This window comes from Peromyscus leucopus, chromosome 19 (assembly GCF_004664715.2).
Source record: "Peromyscus leucopus breed LL Stock chromosome 19, UCI_PerLeu_2.1, whole genome shotgun sequence".
NCBI lineage: Eukaryota > Metazoa > Chordata > Mammalia > Rodentia > Cricetidae > Peromyscus > Peromyscus leucopus.
The window spans coordinates 63,063,501-63,084,199 of record NC_051079.1 but is presented as its reverse complement, the minus strand read 5'-3'; the positions used below and the strand labels follow the sequence as shown (position 1 = coordinate 63,084,199).

Genomic DNA, 20,699 nt, shown 5'->3' with positions numbered 1-20,699 from the left:
TGTACACAGAGCACCTAAAACACGCACTGAAAATGTCAAGCAGGTTACAGGTGAGGAACCCAAAGGTGATGTGCAGGGCTCAGGAGACCCCCCCCCCTCATTAAAAGGGAAACCTGAGAGCTACCTCCAAGTGTCTCCTGTCCGCCCTTGAAGCAAGATGGGTAGATACTGGGATAACTCGAAACAGAAGAGACAAGTGGCTTCTGGAAAGGACTGGGAAGGGTACCACAGGCAATGCTGGGAGGCATTGGCTGCAGACCCGGCTGACTTCCCTGGTGTTCCACACGACCCCAGGATCCTGGGAATTCACAGCCACAGCGATTCTGAACAGAACTCCCTCCTATCCAGGCCACTGACCAGGGTTTGGCCCCCAAGAGGAGCCACTGGAGCTGTGGCCCCTGGCTCTGGTGTCTACAGAAGGATTCAGTGTCTGCTCAGGGCTCCAGATTACATTTCCACTCCCCGGGGCCAGCTGTGGGACGAAGCACTACCCCCCATGTGACATTGAGTGTGGCCGCTTTGTAGGGGAGGTTTGCAAGAAGGAAACTAATTATTCCCGCTGGGCGCCTGCTCCACAGCGAGGGTGTCTGCTCGCCTCCATTAGAAGGCTGGTAGCCAGACCTCGGGCTTGGACAGAATGCCAGGGCAGAAGCATGCACTTCCTTGACATCTGACCCTGGCCACCCTACCAAGACTCCTTGTTAGGGTAATAGACAAGTGATATTAGGGGAAATTCCCCTCGTGGGGGGTATCTGAAATGCAGGTAGCGCAGACTGATAACGCTAAGAAGTGAACATGTGGCATGCTGACTCTGTAACTGTACCCACTGGGTGAGCAGCATGAGCATCTACACACAGGCACCGTACACAGCCCTGCCTCCGTCTACACGGGCACCGTACACAGCCCTGCTCTTATCCAAGGCTGATCCACATACTTGATCCTCCTCTCTCCTAATTCTGTCCAATCTAATCCGATCTGAAACCTTTAAAGAGGCTACGGATCCTCCTGCCTCCACACACACATCCCTGTCAACCCAAGACCATTCTCTTCTTCTCTTCCGCAGACAGGGTCTGAAGGCAAACAAGAGAGACTGGGGAGAGAGGGAGAGAGACAGATGGGATGGGGGGTGGGGTCTCCAGTTAAAAAAAAAAAAACCAGCAAAGATAGATTCTTTCTAGGTGTACTTTGGGCCACCCTGCCATTCTCCAGGCCCGATCCCCAGCTCCTGCCTGCCTCTGTCACCCACTGATGTCATCATGGCAAAAGTCGCCCTCTCTTTCCTAATCACTAAGTCCAGGGCACTGTGGTCATTGTTCATCTTACTTGACCTCTCCAAGCATTTGGCCTGTTGACCTGTACTTCCTGGAAATCCTGGCTTCCATGACGCTACTTCCTCTTGTTCTACTTAGCTCTCTGACCACCCTCCTCTTCCTCCCCTAGGGCTCCTCCTCTCTTCTCCTTTAGCCATTCCAAGGTTAGACACCTTACCTTCTCTTCTTAGTCCATGTATCCTCCAGGTCTCCTCATGTACACCTATGGCCTGACTGACCCTGGGCCAGGTGGCCATTTTCTCACTAGCCACCCTCCAAGGCCACTCCAGCTCCCGCCTTCCCATACCATTGGTGGCATTGCCATTTATGCAGTAGATCAAGCTTCAAGCCTGGGAGCAACCCAGCTTCTATATGCCACGCCCTCCCCCCTCCCCCTTACTCACTGTACATCTAGTCTCTCTTTGACATGATCCTCCCTTTATGCCTGCCTCAATCCAAGCCACCGCAGTTTCACATGGCAGCCTCTTACTGGGCTTGTTGCCTCTGGGCCTACCCCAAGCTTCCTGGTTCTAGTTTGTTCTCTCTGTGCAAGAGAAGACCTTTGTTAAATGCAAGTATCATCTGCTAGCCCCCATTTAAAATCTTTCAGGGGCTCTCCAGAACTTTGAGATTTAAAAAAAAAAAAAAAAAAAAGCAAACTGAGTAGCATGGCATCTAGAGCTTATTAATATGTAGCCCTGGCCTTGCTGGTCATACTACATCCTCCTACCCCCAGGCCTGTGTATTTTAGGTATCTTAGCACATTGTTGGCACACTGGTCAGTGCATTAGTGAACTCTGCTTACTCATAGTCTTAACTTGTGTATATTTGGAAGGAAGGAAGGAAGGAAGGAAGGAAGGAAGGAAGGAAGGAAGGAAGGAAGGGATGGGAAGATGGATGGATGGATGGATGGATGGATGGATGGATGGATGGATGGATGGATGGATGAATGGATGGGAAGATGGATGGGTGGGTGGGTGGATGGATGGATGGGAAGATGGATGGGAAGATGGATGGGTGGGTGGATGGATGGATGGATGGGTGGGTGGGTGGATGGATGGATGGGAAGATGGATGGGAAGATGGATGGGTGGGTGGATGGGTGGATGGATGGATGGATGGATGGATGGATGGATGGATGGATGGATGGATGGATGGATGGGAAGATTGATGGATGGGTGGATGGAGGAGCAGGCGAGTTGATGTGTAGATAGAAGGGTGGGTGAATGGATAGGGAAGAGTGATGGATGAATGGGTAAGCAGATGGATGAAAGGATAGAGTGTATTGACAAATAATCAGATGTCACCAGTGCAATCAAAGAACAGGCAAAATCAATTCAATTTTGTGAAAGCCCAGGTTGGTTGTTGTCACTAGTCAGCAGAATTAAGAATTATGAGTTTCAGCTTTCAAACTAAAAATTATCTAGTCTGGGGGAAATGAAAAACGTTCTCTAAGGGAGAGGATGCTGACCCAGGACTCTGAGCTCTGTCTAGCTCTGCTCAGACTCGCTGTCTGTCTGGCTTATGCAAGCCATTTAACTACTGAGGCTCGGTTTCTCTGTCTATTAAGTAGAGATAATAATGCCTGTGGCCTTTGCCTGTCTCCACAAGAGTGTCACGAGGGTACAAAGTGTGTTGGGATCTGCAGGGAAGATATATGTTTATAAAGATATAAATGTAATCATAATAATAACACCTTGCGTTTGAATCAGGCTTTGCACTTTTCAAAGCTCTTGCCTGTGTATTATCTCGGTTGACTCTCAAAACAGTGAGGCAGATGTTATCCCCATTCTCGGGTGAGGAAGCTGAGGCACAGCATGATTAAGTGGCATGCCCTGGGTGACTGTGGGTGAGTGGCAGATCTTGACTCCCAGCCTGCTGCATATTTTTGATGATAGCTTTCTCGATGGAGTATCTGTCTCCCTGAACAGAGAGAGCCAGACGTAATTGACCCTCTTCTCGATGACTCAAGGTCGTTACTGTGAGTATCAGTTCCTGTGTTGTCTTTTAGAATTGTCTGTGATGTAGGTTCAGAGCCAGCAAAGGCATAGGATAGACTGGTTCTGGCAACTGAAAGGCACCCCGACAGTACGGGTGGCTATGAAGTCCCCCGCCCAGCGTCCCATGAGCCATGCACTGGGGCTGTGTCTTCTTCCCGTTCTTTCTTTCTCCTTTCTTTCCACTGTCAGTGTTTGCCCATCTCTGAGGTGTCCTCCACCTCCAGTCCTTTGATCTCCTTTTTAATCTTTCTGGCCTTCAACTTCTTCCACACTTTGATTTTTGTCCTTACAAGCCTTGATCCTTCCATAGGCACAGGCAGCCAGTCAGGGCATTCTGATGAGCTCTGCTCTCCAGCAAGGTAGCCAGTGTACTCTATAAACTTCTTTATCCTGTACCCGCCCCCCCCCCCTTGCTTCCCCCAGCCCACCCAGAACCAACACTACTGACAACAGGGTCAGGGCCAGCACTGGCTGTAGTGTAGGAGGCAGCTGGGCCTGTTCTCCGAGACTGCAGGATGCGCCTGTGGAGAGCTGGGGTGGTCAGGAAGGGCTGGCCAGCGTGCCTCAGGTTGACACCCTATCTAGTGAGACACGGAACTGTGGTCTCCTTGCTCACCCCTACCAAGCCATCCAGGCAGCCCCGCAGTTCCTTCCGTCAGCACCTTCTTTCTCTCTCTCCCTGCTGGGTGGCATCCCAAAAGCCAGCCTGGTTCCATCCTGGGCACGCCTTGGGCAGCATGCCCATGCCCCATGGCCCTTCCCCCGGGGACTCGGGGATGCTCTTTCTCTAGTTACTGTCAGGCCTCCCACAGCCTGGCTGGAGCACCTCAGCTTCTTCTCCCTGAGGGAGGATGTGATGGGTGTGCCCACAACAAGGCTCCAGCAGAGACAATAGCGCAGGAATGCATTCGCTTCCTAACAAACACTGTGTGGGCTCGTACAATTGCCTTGGATTCTCGTCCAAGAAACACATTTCACGGTGAAGGGTGCGGGTGGCTTGCTTGCCCCAGCCCGCCCACATCCCTCCCTATGCCAGAGACTTGGATGAGGGGTAACCTCTTCCCTGCCCAGACCTTCACCCTGAGACTGGACCACGCTGGTCCTCCATTGATGTAGCCCTTCTTTCTAAGAGTGGTGGCTCAGAAGGATAGTCTATTCTCCCAGAGGGTCCTGCCCTGGTCACTGTCTTTTTTTTTTAAATAGCCAGTTTTGTTGCGGTAAAATACACATAACATAATATTTACCATTTTAAGTATACTTCTACAGAATTAAGCTGTTTCACATTGCTCTGTAATCATCCCTACCAGCTCCAGAGAGTCTTTATGTTTCCCCCAGTAGAAAACCTGTCTCCACTGAATAGCTCCCCATCCCACGTTCCAGTTCCTGTTAGCCGTCTGCTTTCTGCCTCTATGAATTTGTCTGTTCTCAGTCCCTCATCTAAGTAGAATCATACTGTGTTTGTTCTTTTGTGCCAGGCTATTTCCCTTCAGCTGGGTCTTGAAGGTTCACTGAAGGGATGGAACATGGCACAATTCCTTTTAGAAGAGCTGAATAATATTCCCTTGTAGAGATGGACCGTTTGTTTACCCTTCTCCCCAGTGAGGGACACTTGGGTTTCTCTGCCTTTAACTACTTTCAATTATATAGCCATGAAGAAGTACACCAGACTTCTGTCTACTCAAGTGGCTGCTCCTTTTAGAGATTAACCTTTGAGTTCAAGCAACTATCTCCTGAAAAATCTCAAGTAGAATATACATAAATAAGAGAAGTGCTTGGCCCCTCGGCATACAAACAGGCTTCTCTTATCCAGAACCTAGCTGTCCCCTTGGGAACTCAGACTTAGAGAAAGGGAACACGAAGCAGGAACTCAGGGCCAAGGCAGAAGAATGGAAAGGCTCTGCACGTGGAAAGATGTCTATGATACCCACAAAGGGCAAGTCCAGAAGTGGCTACTAGGGAGCCGCCGATGGGTCTGCTCAACCTGGGAGGATATACACAAAGGGGTTCCAGGGAGGGAACCCTCTCTGAATGAGGCAGGCGAGCCTCTTGTTACCATGAAAAGCAGTAAGTGGGGACTTGTCGACTATCCATGGAGCAGAGCAAGGCACCCTCAGAGGTCAAAGAAGGAAGAAGAAGAAGCTGTTGCTGTAGTCATCACTAGGGTCTAGGCATCCATGTTCAACATCAAGAAGTCAGTCTGCATTTAAGGGATGAGCAGGTCAATGTCAAATGTCTTCTTATTTTTTGAGGCAAGTTCTTTTTTGTTGTTGTTGTTGTTGTTTTTGTTTTTGTTTTTTGAGACAGGGTTTCTCCCTGTAGTTTTGGTGCCTGTCCTGAATCTCGCTCTGTAGACCAGGCTGGCCTCGAACTCACAGAGATCTGCCTGCCTCTACCTCACGAGTGCTGGGATTAAAGGTGTGCACCACCACCACCACCACCACCACCACCACCACCACCACCACCACCACCACCACCACCACCCTACCCCTGGCAAGGCAAGTTCTTTAAGTGAACCTCTCCAGCGCTGACATTACAAATGTGCCCCAGTTGAACTTGGCATGTTAACCCAGGTTCTGGGGCTCCAACTCAGGTCCTCATGGTTGTGAGGCAGGCACTTCACGAACTGAGGCGCCTCCCCATCCTCTCCTTCCTGTCCTCTCTGTATGCAGCCACGGTGAAGACACAGCTCTCAGGAACTTCCTCGAGAAAGCCCAGCAGGCCTGTGTGCGGCAGGGCCTGTCACACGATGTGGTTTTTGGCTAAGCACAGACTTTCCCAGCAGCCGAGTAAGAGATAAGGTTGGAAGAAAGAACCCTCCCACAGCTCTGCTTGGGAGTCCGGAGCAGTCTTCCCTGTCCTGAGCGAGGGACACATGCCCTGAGGGGGTGGAAGTGGTACAGCAGTCTTTAGGGAGCCGGGGACATCGTACACTCACATAGATAATAGGAAAAGAGTAGAGGAATAAAGGAAGGAGCATGGAGAGACAGACAGCGGAGCCTCATCCTGTCCCAGAAGGCCAAAGGCAGGCAAGCAGGTCCTGGGTAGAAGAGGAGGTGAGGAGATGCTGTTGGCTCAGGGGTCACAGCACTCTGCCAGCAGGCCTCAAAGCTGCAGGCGGCTTTCCCTGCGGCATTACCGGAAGTGGGGAAGTCCACTTTCCAGGGGTAGTGGGGACAGCACGTTTCACAGTGGTCACTGCTTCTCAGGCCCTGGCTTTTTGAGGAATTTCCTATAACATCGTCTCACTTGTCACTAAACCTGGCAGACTTTTTTTTTTAATAATTTATTTAACTTTATTTCATGTGCATTGATATGAAGGTGTCAGATCCCCTGGAACTGGAGTTATAGGCAGTTGTGAGCTGCCTTGTGGGTGCTGGGAATTGAACCCGGGTCTTCTGGAAGAGCAGCCAGTGCTCTTAACCACTGAGCCATCTCTCCAGCCCCAAAATTGGGATTTTTTTTTTCTGAGACAGGGTTTCTCTGTGTAGTTTTGGCACCTTTCCTGTCATTCACTCTGTAGCCCAGGCTGGCCTCGAACTCACAGAGATCTGCCTGCTTCTGCCTCCCAAGTACTAGGATTAAAGGCATGTGCTGCCGCCGCCACCACCACAGCCTGCCTGGTAGACTCTTATGGGGAGATACTACAGGCCCACAGAAGCTGACCTTAGGACCAAACGTGACCCGGGCACACACCTGCGTATGCCGTGAGAAACCTGCCTCGAGTACCTACCGCAACAGCCTTCAATTGATGCACAATGAGCCTGCCTTTCACTTGGCTCCAGACCCCAGTGTCTCTTCCTCCCTACACAGTGGCCAACATCCCCCAGCCCCCACCCCGACACACACACACAGTCTCCAGTCCCCTCCCCTAGAAACCTCCTCTTCTGCCTTCCTTGGAATTTCTATAGCATTTTATTTAACTTATTGTAATTTCTACAGCAATTGGATTTGCGGTTTTTGTTTGTTTTGAGGTGGACTCTCACGGTGTAGTCCAAACTGGCCTTACACTCCACATCCCCCTGCCACAGCGAGTGCGGACATTACAGGTGTGCATCACCCTACCCAGCCAGCTGTTTTCAGTTTAAGGATTTTCTCCGGCTAGCCCCTACCCTGATGGGGAGTGGGGGACACGTGAGGGATGTTCGCCACAGCAGGGGTTCCAGAGCTATGCCGAGCTCACCTTATGCTAGCCTCTGTCTTCCCTATAGTGGAAACAAAAGCAGGCATATCTCTCCCTCCAACCCAGAGGTCACTAGACCCTTCCAGACCTTGGGATCAGCTCCTGCTGGAGTGGGGCTAGATGGCATGCTGGCCCTGCTACAAGGTGAAATGCCACCCCCCTCAATTTTTTCCGGACCGTGTTTCCTAACCTTCGCTCTGGTTTCCTGAGTCACCCAGATGAGAGACCCATGTGTGGCTCTCAGAACACCCCCCAGACACGAGCTCAGTGAAGCCTCCTGGGCTCTCTATAAGGAGCTGCGGCCCTGGGACAAAAGTCAAGAGAATTCCAGAAGCAGACAGCCGTATGGAGGGAAGAGACTGCTGTGTGCTACACAGTCCTCTGTGTAGACATCTCGGGTGTCCGAGCCACCGTCTGTCCTTGGCTGTATAGAATGAAGTAGATCCTGGGTATATTGTATGATGTATGTGGGTACATGCTCAGAAGAAAGTCCTGGAAGCCATGCTACGTCAGAGGCTACGAAGTTGTTGATTAGCACCATGTTGCCCTGGAGCACTGGTTCTCTACCTTCCTGACGCTGCAGCCCCTTAATACAGTTCCTCATGTTGTGATGACCCCCCCCAACCACAATATTATTTTCATCGCTACTTCATAGCTATAATTTTGCTACTCTTATGAATCGCAATGTGAATATCTGATATGCAGACTATCTGATATGTGACCCCTGTGAAAGAGTCATTTGACTACCCGAGGGAGTCGTGACCCCCAGGTTGAGAAATGCTGCCCTGGATGGCACTGGACAGGAGCCGTGCGTTTGCCGAAGCATGGGTTGTGACTCTGCACCATGTCCTTCCTGATGAGAGAGCTGTGTGAGATGGTGCTCTTCACATCTCCCTCACTGTTACCTTCTCAAGATGACATGCATCACTGCCCTGAAGGCAGTGGCCTCTTAAAATGGCACTTCTATTGCCTCCCGCAGATCGGCAGGCTGTCTTCCTGCTTCCCAAAGACTCTTATTGGCAAATATTTTCTGTTGACTAAGCACCTGGGCCAAGGGCTGGGGACGATGGTGGACAAATTAGGCCCCGAACGTATTGAGCTTCGTTTCTGATGGAGGAAAAAGACAACAGACACACAATGAAGATACAGACGTCAGGGGCCGCAGAGAGACGTCAGTGGGGACTGGATAGGGGCAATCAGTCACCCACCAGACCGCTAGGAGGAAGCCTATCAGAAGAGTCATGTGTGGGAGGGGCCTGAGTAGGGTAGAACAGCGAGGTCTGTGGTTATGGGGTGGCCTAGAGTCCTCAGGGACAAAAATACAAGGAGCGGAACCAGAACTGAGATGCGTGTGAGGCATGCAGTTATATACTGAAAATGCTGAATTTGAGCCAAATGTAGCATCCACACCTGTGATCTCAGCTTTGGGGAGGCTGAGGCAGGAGGATGGCTAGTCGGAGGCCACCCTGCCCTGTAGTATGAAACCCTGTCTCAAATGAAAAAAATAGTCAAGACATGGTGGTACACACCTCTAATACCAAAACTTAGGCAATAGAGACAGGAATTGGAGGTCATCCTCAATTACATCGCAAATTCAAGGCCATCTTGGAACATATGAGCTTCTGTCTCAAAAAAAAAATTTTTTTAATGGTAAATTTTATATTAGACGAGTCGTGCCTCAATTTCTAAAGAGAGACATTGAGAGGAGACAGGTAGAGGAAAGCCTGGCCATAGCCTTGGTTAAAAAGCCCTCACTGTGGATGGGCCCCAGCTGGCTTTGAGTTTGCAGTGTTGCGCCCGTGGAGAAGGTAGACGGCTGAACTCTCTCCCATAGCCAGGCCCTGGATCCTGACCCAGGACAGAGACTGGTCAGCAGCAGCACCGAAGCTGGGTCGGAAGTGAGCAGGCCGGCGGCCCACCTGCCCGGCTAGCCGCTGATGCTCGGCCTGACCATTTCCTTCTCTGTCCTCTCTTCTACAGCTCTTGCAGTCTCAGGATGTGAAGGAAGATGCTGTCCTGTGCTGCTCCATGGAGGTGAGCTGTGGGCTCAGACGGCCTAACCCCAGACGCGCGTGCCCTCAGGCCTCACAGTTGAGGGAACAAGAGTCACTTGTTCACCAGTGGGGCAGTGGGGGATGGCTGTGGAGCTAGTCCTGGATTGTTCTCTAGAGGAATCAACACAGGCTGGCACTGGCCACTTCCCTGTCCCAAGACCTCCCCTTATTTGGATCAGGCATGCCACACTAGTGACTTAAGACGTTGCAGGTGACCTGCTGTCCCCAAAGATCTCCCTTCACTTCCATGGCATGTAATTAGGAGAAGGTGCCAACTGCTGGATTGAATCTCCTACATTGGCTTAGCCTCTTGGAAGGCTCTTGATCTCAAGGTGCAGCCACTGAACACTGGAACTTCTAGAATCTTCCTTCCAAGGCTAGCTGGGTTCTGGGGCAAATCCTTGCCCTCTACAAATAGCCCAGAGTCTCTCAGGGTGGCACACAGGAGCTTCTGAGTGCCAAGAGCCTGCACAGCAGTCTTGGTTGGATGGGATGTCATGACGTTTACTTGTTGGGCTCCAGCAGGGCACCTGCTTGGGTGCTTGGGAAGATTTGAGGGAAAGATAGGACGAGGTCATTCCTTCAGATGGCTTCAAGGCCGGCACACGCACAATGCCTGGGGAATGTATGGGAATGTGCATACAGAGTACATATCCATGGAAATCAGGGGAGGGAGGTCAGAGTGGGTCCCAGAGGTCAGGAAAGGCTTTGTGACAAGGCCAGGGTGTGGTGGCAGTGAGGGTCCAGATTATATGGGAAGGGGCCTGCAGGAGTTGATAGCCAGAAGTCAAAGATGAGAACTCCTCCTGGCCCGGTTTGTCCACCCCTCAAGATTGATGGCTCTCCCAAGATCACCCGACTGGCCTTCTACTTCAGTTCATATTTCTCTCCTACCTATCCTTACAGATGTGGGCAGAGGTCAGTTCTGGAGCTAGGGGTAGGTTTGAAGTTAGAAAAAAAGATCCCATGTCCCCTCCTGTTCCACGCAGACGCACATAAGTACCGATCACTAATCTGTTCCCAGAGAAGTACCTGGAGAATGGCAATTACCACAGAGATACCTGATCTCCCAAGGGAGCAGACCATGGGGTCAAGTGAGGGGCCAAGTGTAGTCAGGGAAAGCTTCCTGCAGGAGGAGAGGTTCCGGGGTAGCAGACACAAGAGGTGAGTTGCTAGGGAGTTGATGTCAGGCCTGGGCAGCAGGCAATATCCTGGCTCCCGGTATTCCTGCTGGCAGATGGTTGTTAAATTTAGCATCTCACCGTTGGCTATTCCTGCCTGGATCTGCATGTCCCTAGGACAATCCAGATCTTTTTGGTCCTTGCCTCCAGCCTACCTAGCCAAGGATTGGGGCGGGTGGGGGTAGGAGTGCATATCATGGGGTCCGAGTCTCATCCTGACCCCTCTTTTCGCCCACAGCTACAAAGCACAGGCCGGCTGCTGGAGGAGCAGCTGCCTGAGATGATGACGGAGCTCCTAGCCAGCGCTCGAGATAAGATGCTGTGCCCCTCAGAGTCCATGCTAACCCGGTCCCTGCTCCTGGAGGTCATCGAGCTCCATGCCAACAGCTGGAACCCTCTGACGCCCCCCATCACGCAGTACTACAACAGGACCATCCAGAAACTGACAGCCTGACAGACAAAGGGGCCTGGCAGGCAGCCCATAGGCAGCTGGGGCCCTGGGCCACAGGGCCAGATGGACAGGCGAAAGGACAGGGGTGGCCCTGGCGGGAAAAAGAAATGAGCAGGGAGGCAGGCAGCAGCAGTGGCCAGTCTGGAACCAGCCGAGGAGGGGATTGGATCCCTCGGAAGAGCTCCCCTGTGCAGCCTCCCCAGCCTGAGCATGTGGCGGCTCACACCAAGGGACGCATGTTTCTTTGTCCTGGTGGTCACCCGCCCTTGCTCTCCTCAGCTCTGGTCCTCCCCGCCCCCTGCCTTCCAACCCATCTCCCCCCCGCCCCCCGCCCCCCCCCCGAGCTTTGTGGGAGGAGCCTCTGCCGCCGCTCCTCACTGTCTCCAGCTGCCTCGCAGCCTCCCACACCTCTGGCCACCGCTTGGGTCAGCCAGGATGGCTGAAGGCTGAAAAAGTGGGTCGAGACGGCTCTCATTGTTCCCACGTGCTGTCGGCCGCACTCGCCAACTGGCAGCAGGCAGCGCGTAGCAGATGTCTGGGAGGACAAAGGCAGGCACGGTCCCCACCAGCCGCCCATAATTGACAGCCTTTGTCAGCCCCAGTGGAACTGGGGGAAAGCTCCCCCGCCCCCCCGCCCACCCCGCAACCTTCGGGCTTCTTCCTCCGACCCCCAGCCTCCAGCCCCTGGGCCCGCTGCTCCCTCAGGCAGAGAAGGGAGCTGGAGCTCACAGGTCAGCTTGCGCCCTTTTATTTTATTATTTTATTTTTTTCAAAAGTCGATGCTTTGAAGTCTCTCTTCTCAATGAACACGCCCTCAATGTGATCACACAGTCGTCCCCTCCAGGACCCCCTGATTAGTGGGAGATCAAACCCTGCCCCCTCTGGAAAGAATCTAGCCACAAACAGCTTGTCAGTAGCCAGCTAGTAATTGGAAACTTCTGCCCCAATGGGGGTCCCCCCTGGAATCGTGCGTTCCCCGGGCCCCTGCCCTGCAGTGCCTCTGCTCTTGTCCACGGCTAGCTTCCAAAGGGCTGATACTGTCTCCTGGACTGCCTTAGGACCTGCCCTGGCCCCCCGTCAGGACGAACAGGGCCAGAACTGAAGCTGGCAAATGAAAACCAAATGCAAGTCTTGTTCCAAGGCACCCGCTGAAGGAAGAGCTGCTGCTGGCTTCATAGGTCTTGGAGCCTTACTCCTGGGCTGTCCCTCGCCCTCGCCTCATCCCAAGCAAGACCTAGAACAGCCTCCAAGGCTGTGAGGGAGAAGGGAAATCCTTGGGTCACGACTGGGACAGTTTGGTAGGTGACGAGGCAGCCAGCCAGATGGAGTTTCTTCAGGCTAGAAACAGTGCTAGGATTTCTTGAAAGGCTTTGGTCCCAGGGAGCAACCCCTTCTATGATGGCTAGAGAGGAGGATACAGCTAAGTCCAAGAGGCTGGTCTCTGGGTGGTACCTGGTGGCTGCTCTGCCTCATCTCTGGAAAGTGGGAACCCATGTTTTGAGGATTCCCCCGGAACGTGTCCAAGCCCAGTGGCTTCCCAGTGTTGGAGGCCTTTGAGCAGTGGTTCTCAACCTATGGGTTGAGACCCCCAAATGACCCTTTCCCAGGGGTCGCGTATCAGACATCCTGCGTATCAGATATTTATTTACATTACGATTCATGACAGTAGCAAAATTACAGTCATGAAGTAGCAACGAAAACAATTTTATGGTTGGGAGTCACCCCAACATGAGGAACTGCATTAGAGGGTCACAGCAGAGGAAGGTTGAGAACCACTGCTCTTGAGGCTTCCTAGTCAAATCAGGCTGGCTGGAATGAGAGTGAGGAAGGTCGCTCTTAACTCAAGTCTAGAAGGGCAGAAAGGGAAGTGGGGAAGGAAGAGAGTTCCCTATTTCGCTCTGGCTGTCCCCAAGTGAAACCTTCTGGTCCCAAGATAGGGCCTCTGAAAGATCTGCTGGGAAGAGGTTTTGAGGTCAATGGCACCCCAGCCAGCTTTGATCTCTTTCCTCTCCTTGTCCTCCTTTCCATCTTTCTCTTCTCTGCTTCTGGCTACCTTGTTTCCCATTCCAGCCCGTAGGTTGAGCCTGGAGCCCAGGGGACGCTACAAGCCCCACAGGTGATGTTGTGGGAAGAACAGGGCAGATGAGATGCACAAAGGAGACACCAGGGAAATCTTGCTCTTGTACAGTTGGGCGGCCCAGGTCCACAGGCACCTGCTCCCTGCAGTTTCAGGGAGCCACAGGTGAGCTTGCACAGGCCTGCTCCCCAGGTGTCCACAGGGTGGTGTGTGTGAGTGTGTGTGCATGCGCACACACGTATGGACATAAGCATCTGCTAAGAAGGAAGCAGGACCATGAGAAAGGAAGAGGCTGATGGTGGGATTCAAGTCACAGGAGTAGGGGAGGTGTCCTAGACCCCTCACTGGGTTCACATACAGGGGCTCCCAAACACTGTGTAGAGGCGGAGACCATGGCTTTGTGGGTACCGTGGACCTAAAGCAGCTCCTTCTTAATGGCCTCTTGGGGGTCTTGCCTCAAGAGCAGCCCCTTCGAGGGCCCAGAGGACCAGTATGAAGATGCAAGATATAAATATGTATACATATATAAATATATTTTTAATTACACGTTGTGTCCCGGCGGCTCCAGACTTACTGTTTGCCTAGTTGCTTGAAAGCACTTCCCGGCCCATCCTGATCTGACACTTCGGCTGTCTGTCTGTTGTAAATGCAGAACCCTGCTACTTTTTCAGACATGGAAAGAAAACCTTTTTTTTTTTTTTTTTTAATTTATTTTTTAAAGAAACAACAGTAAAGCCTAAAATCTCCAAGTCTGAGTAGCTTCCTGTGGGAGACTACTCAGGCAGGAAGTGGGGGAATGTAGGCACCCACAGACCCCTGACCTCTCCCCAGGCCAGAGCCTCCTCTGCCACCAGAGGAAGAGCATATCAAAGCCTGCTTCTGAATGAATGAACGGGAGGCAAAGCTAGGTATCTGGCTGTCTCCTCTCTCTCTCTCTCTCTCTCTCTCTCTCTCTCTCTCTCTCTCTCTCTCTCTCTCTCTCTCTCTGGCCATGATGATCTGATGTCCAGCCTTTTCAGGCTCCCCTGCCTGTCAGTACGAGTCGGTCCTTGTTTTCCTCTCAAGGGACCTGCTTGTCACTGTCCTCCTCATGAACTGGCCATATTGCCTAAGCTCTGGGACCACAGCTCCTGCAGAACTCCCAACCTCCCCTGGACAAGGCCAGGAGCCTCCCCATCACCCACGGGGAACGTGCGCCCCGCCCCACCCCACCCCACCCCAAAACCGTCTTCATCCATGCATTCTTCCTTATCCAGTCTGTAAACCTTTACAGTTTGGGGATCATCTTGTCTACCTGTGTAAATGTAAATGTTGACCCCGTTGGTATTTATTCTAATTTTTATTGTATTTTATTTTATTTTGTCTGAAGGGTGGGGGGGTGGGAAGTATACCACTGGTTGCACCCAGGGCAGTTGCAGGGACGGAGCCCAGACAGCCCAGGAGCCAAGAGAAGCAGCTCCTTGGGGGCCATTCTAGATGGCAGCCTCTGGCTCACCACCTCCAAGGCTGTTGTCTGTCATCAGAAGTCAGCCAGCGTTCTTTGTCCCAGACACTCAGGCCTGCCCATGGCGTCATGTCCCTCAGCTGCCTGGCACTGTGTTGGGAAACCTGACTGGGTCTTTGAGGAGGTGGGTTGGAGAGAATAGAACTCTCCTCTGCTTCGGACACTTGCACCAGAAGATCTGGCACCTCACCTGAGCCAGCTGGGAGCCTGACAACAGGACCTACCTCCCTGGAGCAGGGTCTGGAGCTTCCCGCCAAAGCTATGGGCCAATCTTGCTCGCGCCATCCCCTTCCCCCCACCCGTATGTCCTGCTTCCCAGCTGAACCCAAACTACAAGTGGGTTTAAAAAAAATAAATAAATAAATGATACCAAAACCAAAAGTGTCCTTGAGTCTTTTCTGTATTGAGCTCAGCAATGGCAATCTTTGCCCAAGCCTTTTGTGCCTCAGCTGGTACAGATGGGAGTCTCAGAAGAGCCCAGCCCAGACTGCGAGCTGGTGAGGAGAGTCCTGATGGCCTGGCTGCCATACAGGGCAGGAGCAGACTCTAGGGTCTGAAGAGGTTGAGAAAGGGCTTCTGCAAGATAATGTCCAGAGAGGAATGGGATGTAGCTAGAGTTTTCCTGCCTTGCCCACAGTCAGGACAAATCTTTGTCACCCACCAGTCCCACAGCCGCTTAGACCCAACCAAGTAAACACAGAGACTTATATTGCTTACAAACTGTATGGCCGTGGCAGGCTTCTTGCTAACTGTTCTTATAGCTTAAATTAATCCATTTCCATAAATCTATACCTTGCCATGTGGCTGGTGGCTTACCGGCGTCTTCACATGCTGATGGTCATGGCGGCAGCTGGCAGTGTCTCTCTGCCTCAGCCTTCTGCTTCCCAGAATTCTCCTCTCTCCTTGTCCCACCTACTTCCTGCCTGGCCACTGGCCAATCAGTGTTTTATTTATTGGCCAATCAGAGCAATTTGACATACAGACCATCCCACAGCAATGGGACTTCTGTATCTAAAAGCTCAGCTCTGAGGCCAAGCCAGGGTGGTGGGATTTCCTGAAGAAAATGGCTTTTGTGATAGCTTTGGTTTGCTGCCAATTTAACCATCCCCTAGACCTGCCCCCACCCCAGGAAATGTCCTCACATCATTTGGCAATGACTTTTTGTAAGCCTGAGACTCAGCCAGACTGTGGTGCCACCCGCCTTTAATCCCAGCACTCGGGAGGCAGAGGCAGGCAGATCTCTGTGAGTTTGAGCCCAGCCTGGTCTACACAGTGAGTTCCAGGACAGCCAGGACTACACAGAGAAACTCTGTCTGGAGAGGACAAGTTGAGATTCAGCCATTGCTCGGGACTGAGTCCATGCTTCTACTATACTGCCTGCAGATGACCAAACACACACCACCAGGGTAGAAGGAAATGATTTAATTAAATGATTGAGATCTTTGTCAGCCAGTATACAAGTATGAGAAGGAGTAGAAGCAGAGATGAGAGGTCAAAAGGCAAAGTGTTTGAAGATAACTCCCAGAGAGGAAAAGGGAGCCCAGACCCAAGACTCCACCCAGACAATTCTGGGTCACAGGCCAGTGTAGACGGGTATAGATTACTGAGTCCTATGCAACCTATCATCCAAATAAGAAAAGTCTCCACCCTGCCTTTCCCTCCCATCTCTGCTGCTCTGTGTCCTCTGTAGTGTAAAGAGCAGGTTACATTTGTCCCAGCGCTAGAGAAAGGCAAAAGAAGAAAACGCACCCCACAAGACTTAGGAAAGATTCGGGCGCTAAGGCAGAGGATGCAGACAGAGGAGAGAGCAATGCGCCGGGAAACGGGGGTTCTGCCCTAGGCTGTTGCTCTCAGTCAGTCCAGGGAAGCAGACAAATGGTGTATGGTTTTGACTTGCTTGGTTGTTCGTTTAAGATTTTTAATTTTATTGTGTGTGTTTGAGTGTTTTGCCTGCATGGTATGTGCACCACATGTGTTCCTGGCGCCTCAGAGGTCAGAAGAAGGTATCAGCTCTCCTGGAACTGGAGTTATGAACGTGAGCTACCATGTGGGTACCAGGAACAGAACCGTGCTCCTCTTCGAGATCAAGTACTCTTAACCGCTAAGCATCTCTCCAGCCCCCCTTGTTTTCATTATTTCTTGTTGTCTGCTTTTGTGTGAGCATGTGTGTGTGTGTGTGTGTGTGTGTGTGTGTGTGTGTGTGTGTGTTTGTACATGTGTGCCTGTGTGTGTCTGTGTGCCTGTGTGTGTGTGCATGTATGTCTGTGTGTGTGCATGTGTGTCTGTGTGTGCCTGTGTATGTGTGTGTGCCTGTGTGTGTGTGTGTGTGTGTGTGTGTGTGTGCTTGCTACAGTGCATGTGTGGAAGTCACAGGACAGCTTTGTGGTGTCTGTCCTTTCCTTTCATCTTTACGTAGGTTCTGGGACTTGAACTCAGGTGACCGCGATCGCACCAGAAGCACCTCTCCCCACTGAGCCATCTTGCCAGCCCTTTTTGAATTTTTCTGTGGTGCTGGATATGGAACCCAAAGCCTCATGAAGCTTCCCCGCTGAGCTGGACTCCATCCGAGTTCAGTGGTTCTGACTCTGTTTTACAGATGAGCCGCTGCGCCGGCAAGCAGTGTAAGAGCCAAGCCCAGCCTGAGGGCCATGCGCCCTTTACCATAGCCAGAAATCCGGCTGGCTGTCCTTCTGCCACACCCCTTGTCCCCTGCAGACGCCAGTCACTCAGACAAAGGGGCAGCTAGCTGCCTGCTGAGATGGGGCCAGAGCAGGTTCCCCACACTCCCCTCCAGGCTGGTGGAGACCAGAGCCATCTGGGCTTTCTGCATGGGTGTGGGAGGAGCTTGCAAAGCTTGGGTCCATTGTGTATATTATGTGCACAGTGCGTCCTGCTGGGTCCCAGTTTCCAAAGGCCAGGGGCTCTCGGGTGGGCAGGAGATGAGAGAGTCCCTGTGGGGTGGACACTTCAAGGGTGAGGTCAGTACCCAAATTGCTAGAAATGTTTTCAAACTATGTGCTGAAACAGAATACACCCACACAGCTCAACTTCCAGAATCCTGACCTTAGAGAGCTCCTTTTCTGGCTAAGCGTATGTGGGTATATCATGCCTTGGCCGGAGTGCCTGAGAACGGGTTGGGGCCACTGTCTGCCACCCTGGGAGCACAGCATCATATTGGCCATGAAAAGAGTCGTGATCCGGTAGAATAAACACCTGCCGTGGATCTTGTGGCCACACCCCTCAAATTGTGGTGCTGGGGTTTGCCACTGTGGAGGAAGTGGGGTGCAAGCACACTTAGAGTTGGGGAGTGCCCAGAACATCACCAGAGTTCAACAGACTATAAATCCTGACTGGAGGTTGTCTGTGACATTCATAGGCCCTAGGCATTTTTCCTTTCACAGGCCTGCCCACCCCCTCTCTGGGAAGGGTGTGCAAGCTGGTTTTCATGGCTATGTTAGTATAAAGATAAATATACCAAATATTTATTAAACCATTTTCTTTAACCTAAAAGTTAAGTTTTATTCTAATTTTAAAAGAAACCATTTTTGTGGGCCCCATGAGCGAGCCTAGCTTCATCCATTTGAGTTACTATAACAAAGCACCATAGAACTGGGTGGCTTATGAACAACAGGAGTTTAATTCTGGCCATATGAGGTGCCAGCAGGGCAGGCTCATGTGAGGACTCTTCTGGTTGCAGACTACCAACTTCTCAATGCATCCATGTAGGCAGAAAAGGAGGCTTTTGTAGAGATACTAACTCCATCCTTAAGGAGTCTATTCTTGTGACATAATTGTCCCCCAAAAGATATACCTCCAAATGCTACCATACTAGGGGTTAGAATTCCAACATGGGGCTGGAGAAATGGCTCAGAGGTTAAGAACACTGGCTGTTCTTCCAGAGGTCCTGAGTTCAATTCCCAGCAACCACATGGTGGCTCACAACCATCTGTAATGAGATCTGGCGCCCTCTTCTGGCCTGCAGGGATACATGCAAACAGAACACTGTATATATAATAAATAAATAAATAAATAAATAAATCTTTAAAAAAAAAAAAGTATTCCAACATGGATTTGGGGCTAGGCCTTCAGTTCATAGCAGCACACTACTAAGCCTGAGGTACATCAGCCCTGTGTAGGTAAATTCCTTGAGCTAGGAGCCCTGCCTTTCCTGGCTGCCCACTGGTTTTGGGGTGACTTAGGGCAGAGAGAGGGTTAAGAGGGCAGCTCGCCGGGCATTGGTGGCGCACGCCTTTAATCCCAGCACCCGGGAGGCAGAGCCAGGCGGATCTCTGTGAGTTCGAGGCCAGACTGGGCTACCAAGTGAGTCCCAGGAAAGGCGCAAAGCTACACAGAGAAACCCTGTCTCGGAAAAAAAAAAAAAAAAAAAAAAAAAGAGGGCAGCTCACAGTAGCCACATGAGGAAGCCAGTGTCCCCACACATGGGACTCCATCCCCATCCATCCCTTCATTTTCTGAGGATTCCTGTATCCCAGGCACGGTCTTACGTAATTCATAGGAGCATCCAGACTATGGGTATCAGGGACTCTGGAGGACATGACAACAGCCAGCATCCCACAGCTGCCCCGATGCATAGAGGATTCTATGTGTGATGAACTAACTCAGCCACCAAAGTTTCAGCTCCCAAGGCCCATTACCTGCCCCCGGGCTTTCAAATTACTTTCACCTCCCAGGCCGCCGAGGGTCCCAGACCACAGCCATTCACCCACAAGCCTGGCCCAATTGCTGGGGGTCCTGGTGCAAGGTCAGTGGTATACCTGTGATAGAGAGTCAGTGCCTGACTCAGGGCCTCAGGTAACACTACCAGGCTTGCCCAGCTCACTCCCAACCTAGGGAGAAAAGACAGCCCCTCCCTACCTGGTGACGAGCCAGGGGGAATCCCGCACCCGTCCAGTCTTCGTGAGGAAAACCAGCTAGAACACTGAGAACAAGCTTCTACTATGGCACTTCCCCCTGACAACCCAAGCGTTGCTGAAGCAGTTGTTGAACTTGAAAGGTGGCTCCCTTGCTCACATGCACAGAGCCCTGCAGGCCTGTCCTCCCCACGGACTTGCTTTGGATCAGCCAACAGTGGCAAGTTCCACAGCAGACACCCAACGCCTGCACAGTTTCAACTCAGGCCACCCGGGTGACAGTCCCACTAACCACCAATGTGATTTGGAGCCACTTTGGGGAGATGTCTAGAGCAGTCTTCCTGCCTCAGCCTCCTGAGTGTTGGGGTTAGAAGTGCGCACCGCCATGCCTGACCTCAGCATTTCTTTGTTGAATGTAAGACTGTGCACAGGGCTTCAGAAGACCATCCCTCTAAGGTGAGTTCAAAGGGGGCTAATGGGATCCGCAGCCCGTTCTTCTCCTGGAGCAGAGTCTCTAAGAACTAGCTCTGCTCAGCAGGAGGCATCATGCCTAAGGTTTTAGGAACCTCATTTAGCCCTTATTCCTCACATCATGATACAAAACAGGCATATGGGTGCTGGGAATTGAACCCGGGTCCTCTCTAAGAGCAGCAAGCGCTCTTAACCACTGAGCCATCTCTCCAGCTCCTGTGGTATGCTTCTTCTGTATCTTCTCTCATCCTAAATTCCTTATCGCTGTCATTGTTCCGGCCTGAGAAACTAAGCCATTGAACTCCTCAGAACCGTTTGTCAAGGGGCACACAGGTCCTCGGTGAGGGCCCAAGGAGTATTCTTACAAAGACCATGAGCTATGGAGCATAGATGGACGTTTTTGTCATGGTGGTGGTTGTTTGAAACAAGGTCTCACTCTGTAGCCCATGCTGTCCTCAAATTTCAGGTCCTGCTGCCTTAGCTTCCTCAGTGCTGGGACTCTGGGTCAGTGAGTGCCAGCACACCCTGCTTTGTGAGCTGATGGTTTTAACAGCTAATTAATTCATCTACTTCAAAGCATTTTTTTCCCCCATTTTCTGAA

The 20,699-nt window shown here is 51.7% G+C and overlaps 1 protein-coding gene across 4 annotated transcripts in view; it reads left to right on the top strand.

Moving 5' to 3' along the window:
- The window catches only part of Ctif (cap binding complex dependent translation initiation factor), a 264,453-nt gene extending 252,950 nt beyond the window's left edge, over window positions 1-11,503 (top strand). For all 4 annotated transcript variants that reach the window (XM_037197207.1, XM_028871951.2, XM_028871952.2 and 1 more), the window contains 2 exons: window positions 9,470-9,523; window positions 10,963-11,503. In XM_037197207.1, the coding sequence (XP_037053102.1) occupies window positions 9,470-9,523; window positions 10,963-11,178 (270 nt within the window). In that variant the 3' untranslated portion in view covers window positions 11,179-11,503. The remainder of the gene's footprint in view (window positions 1-9,469; window positions 9,524-10,962) is intronic.
- The last annotated feature ends 9,196 nt before the right edge of the window (window positions 11,504-20,699 follow it).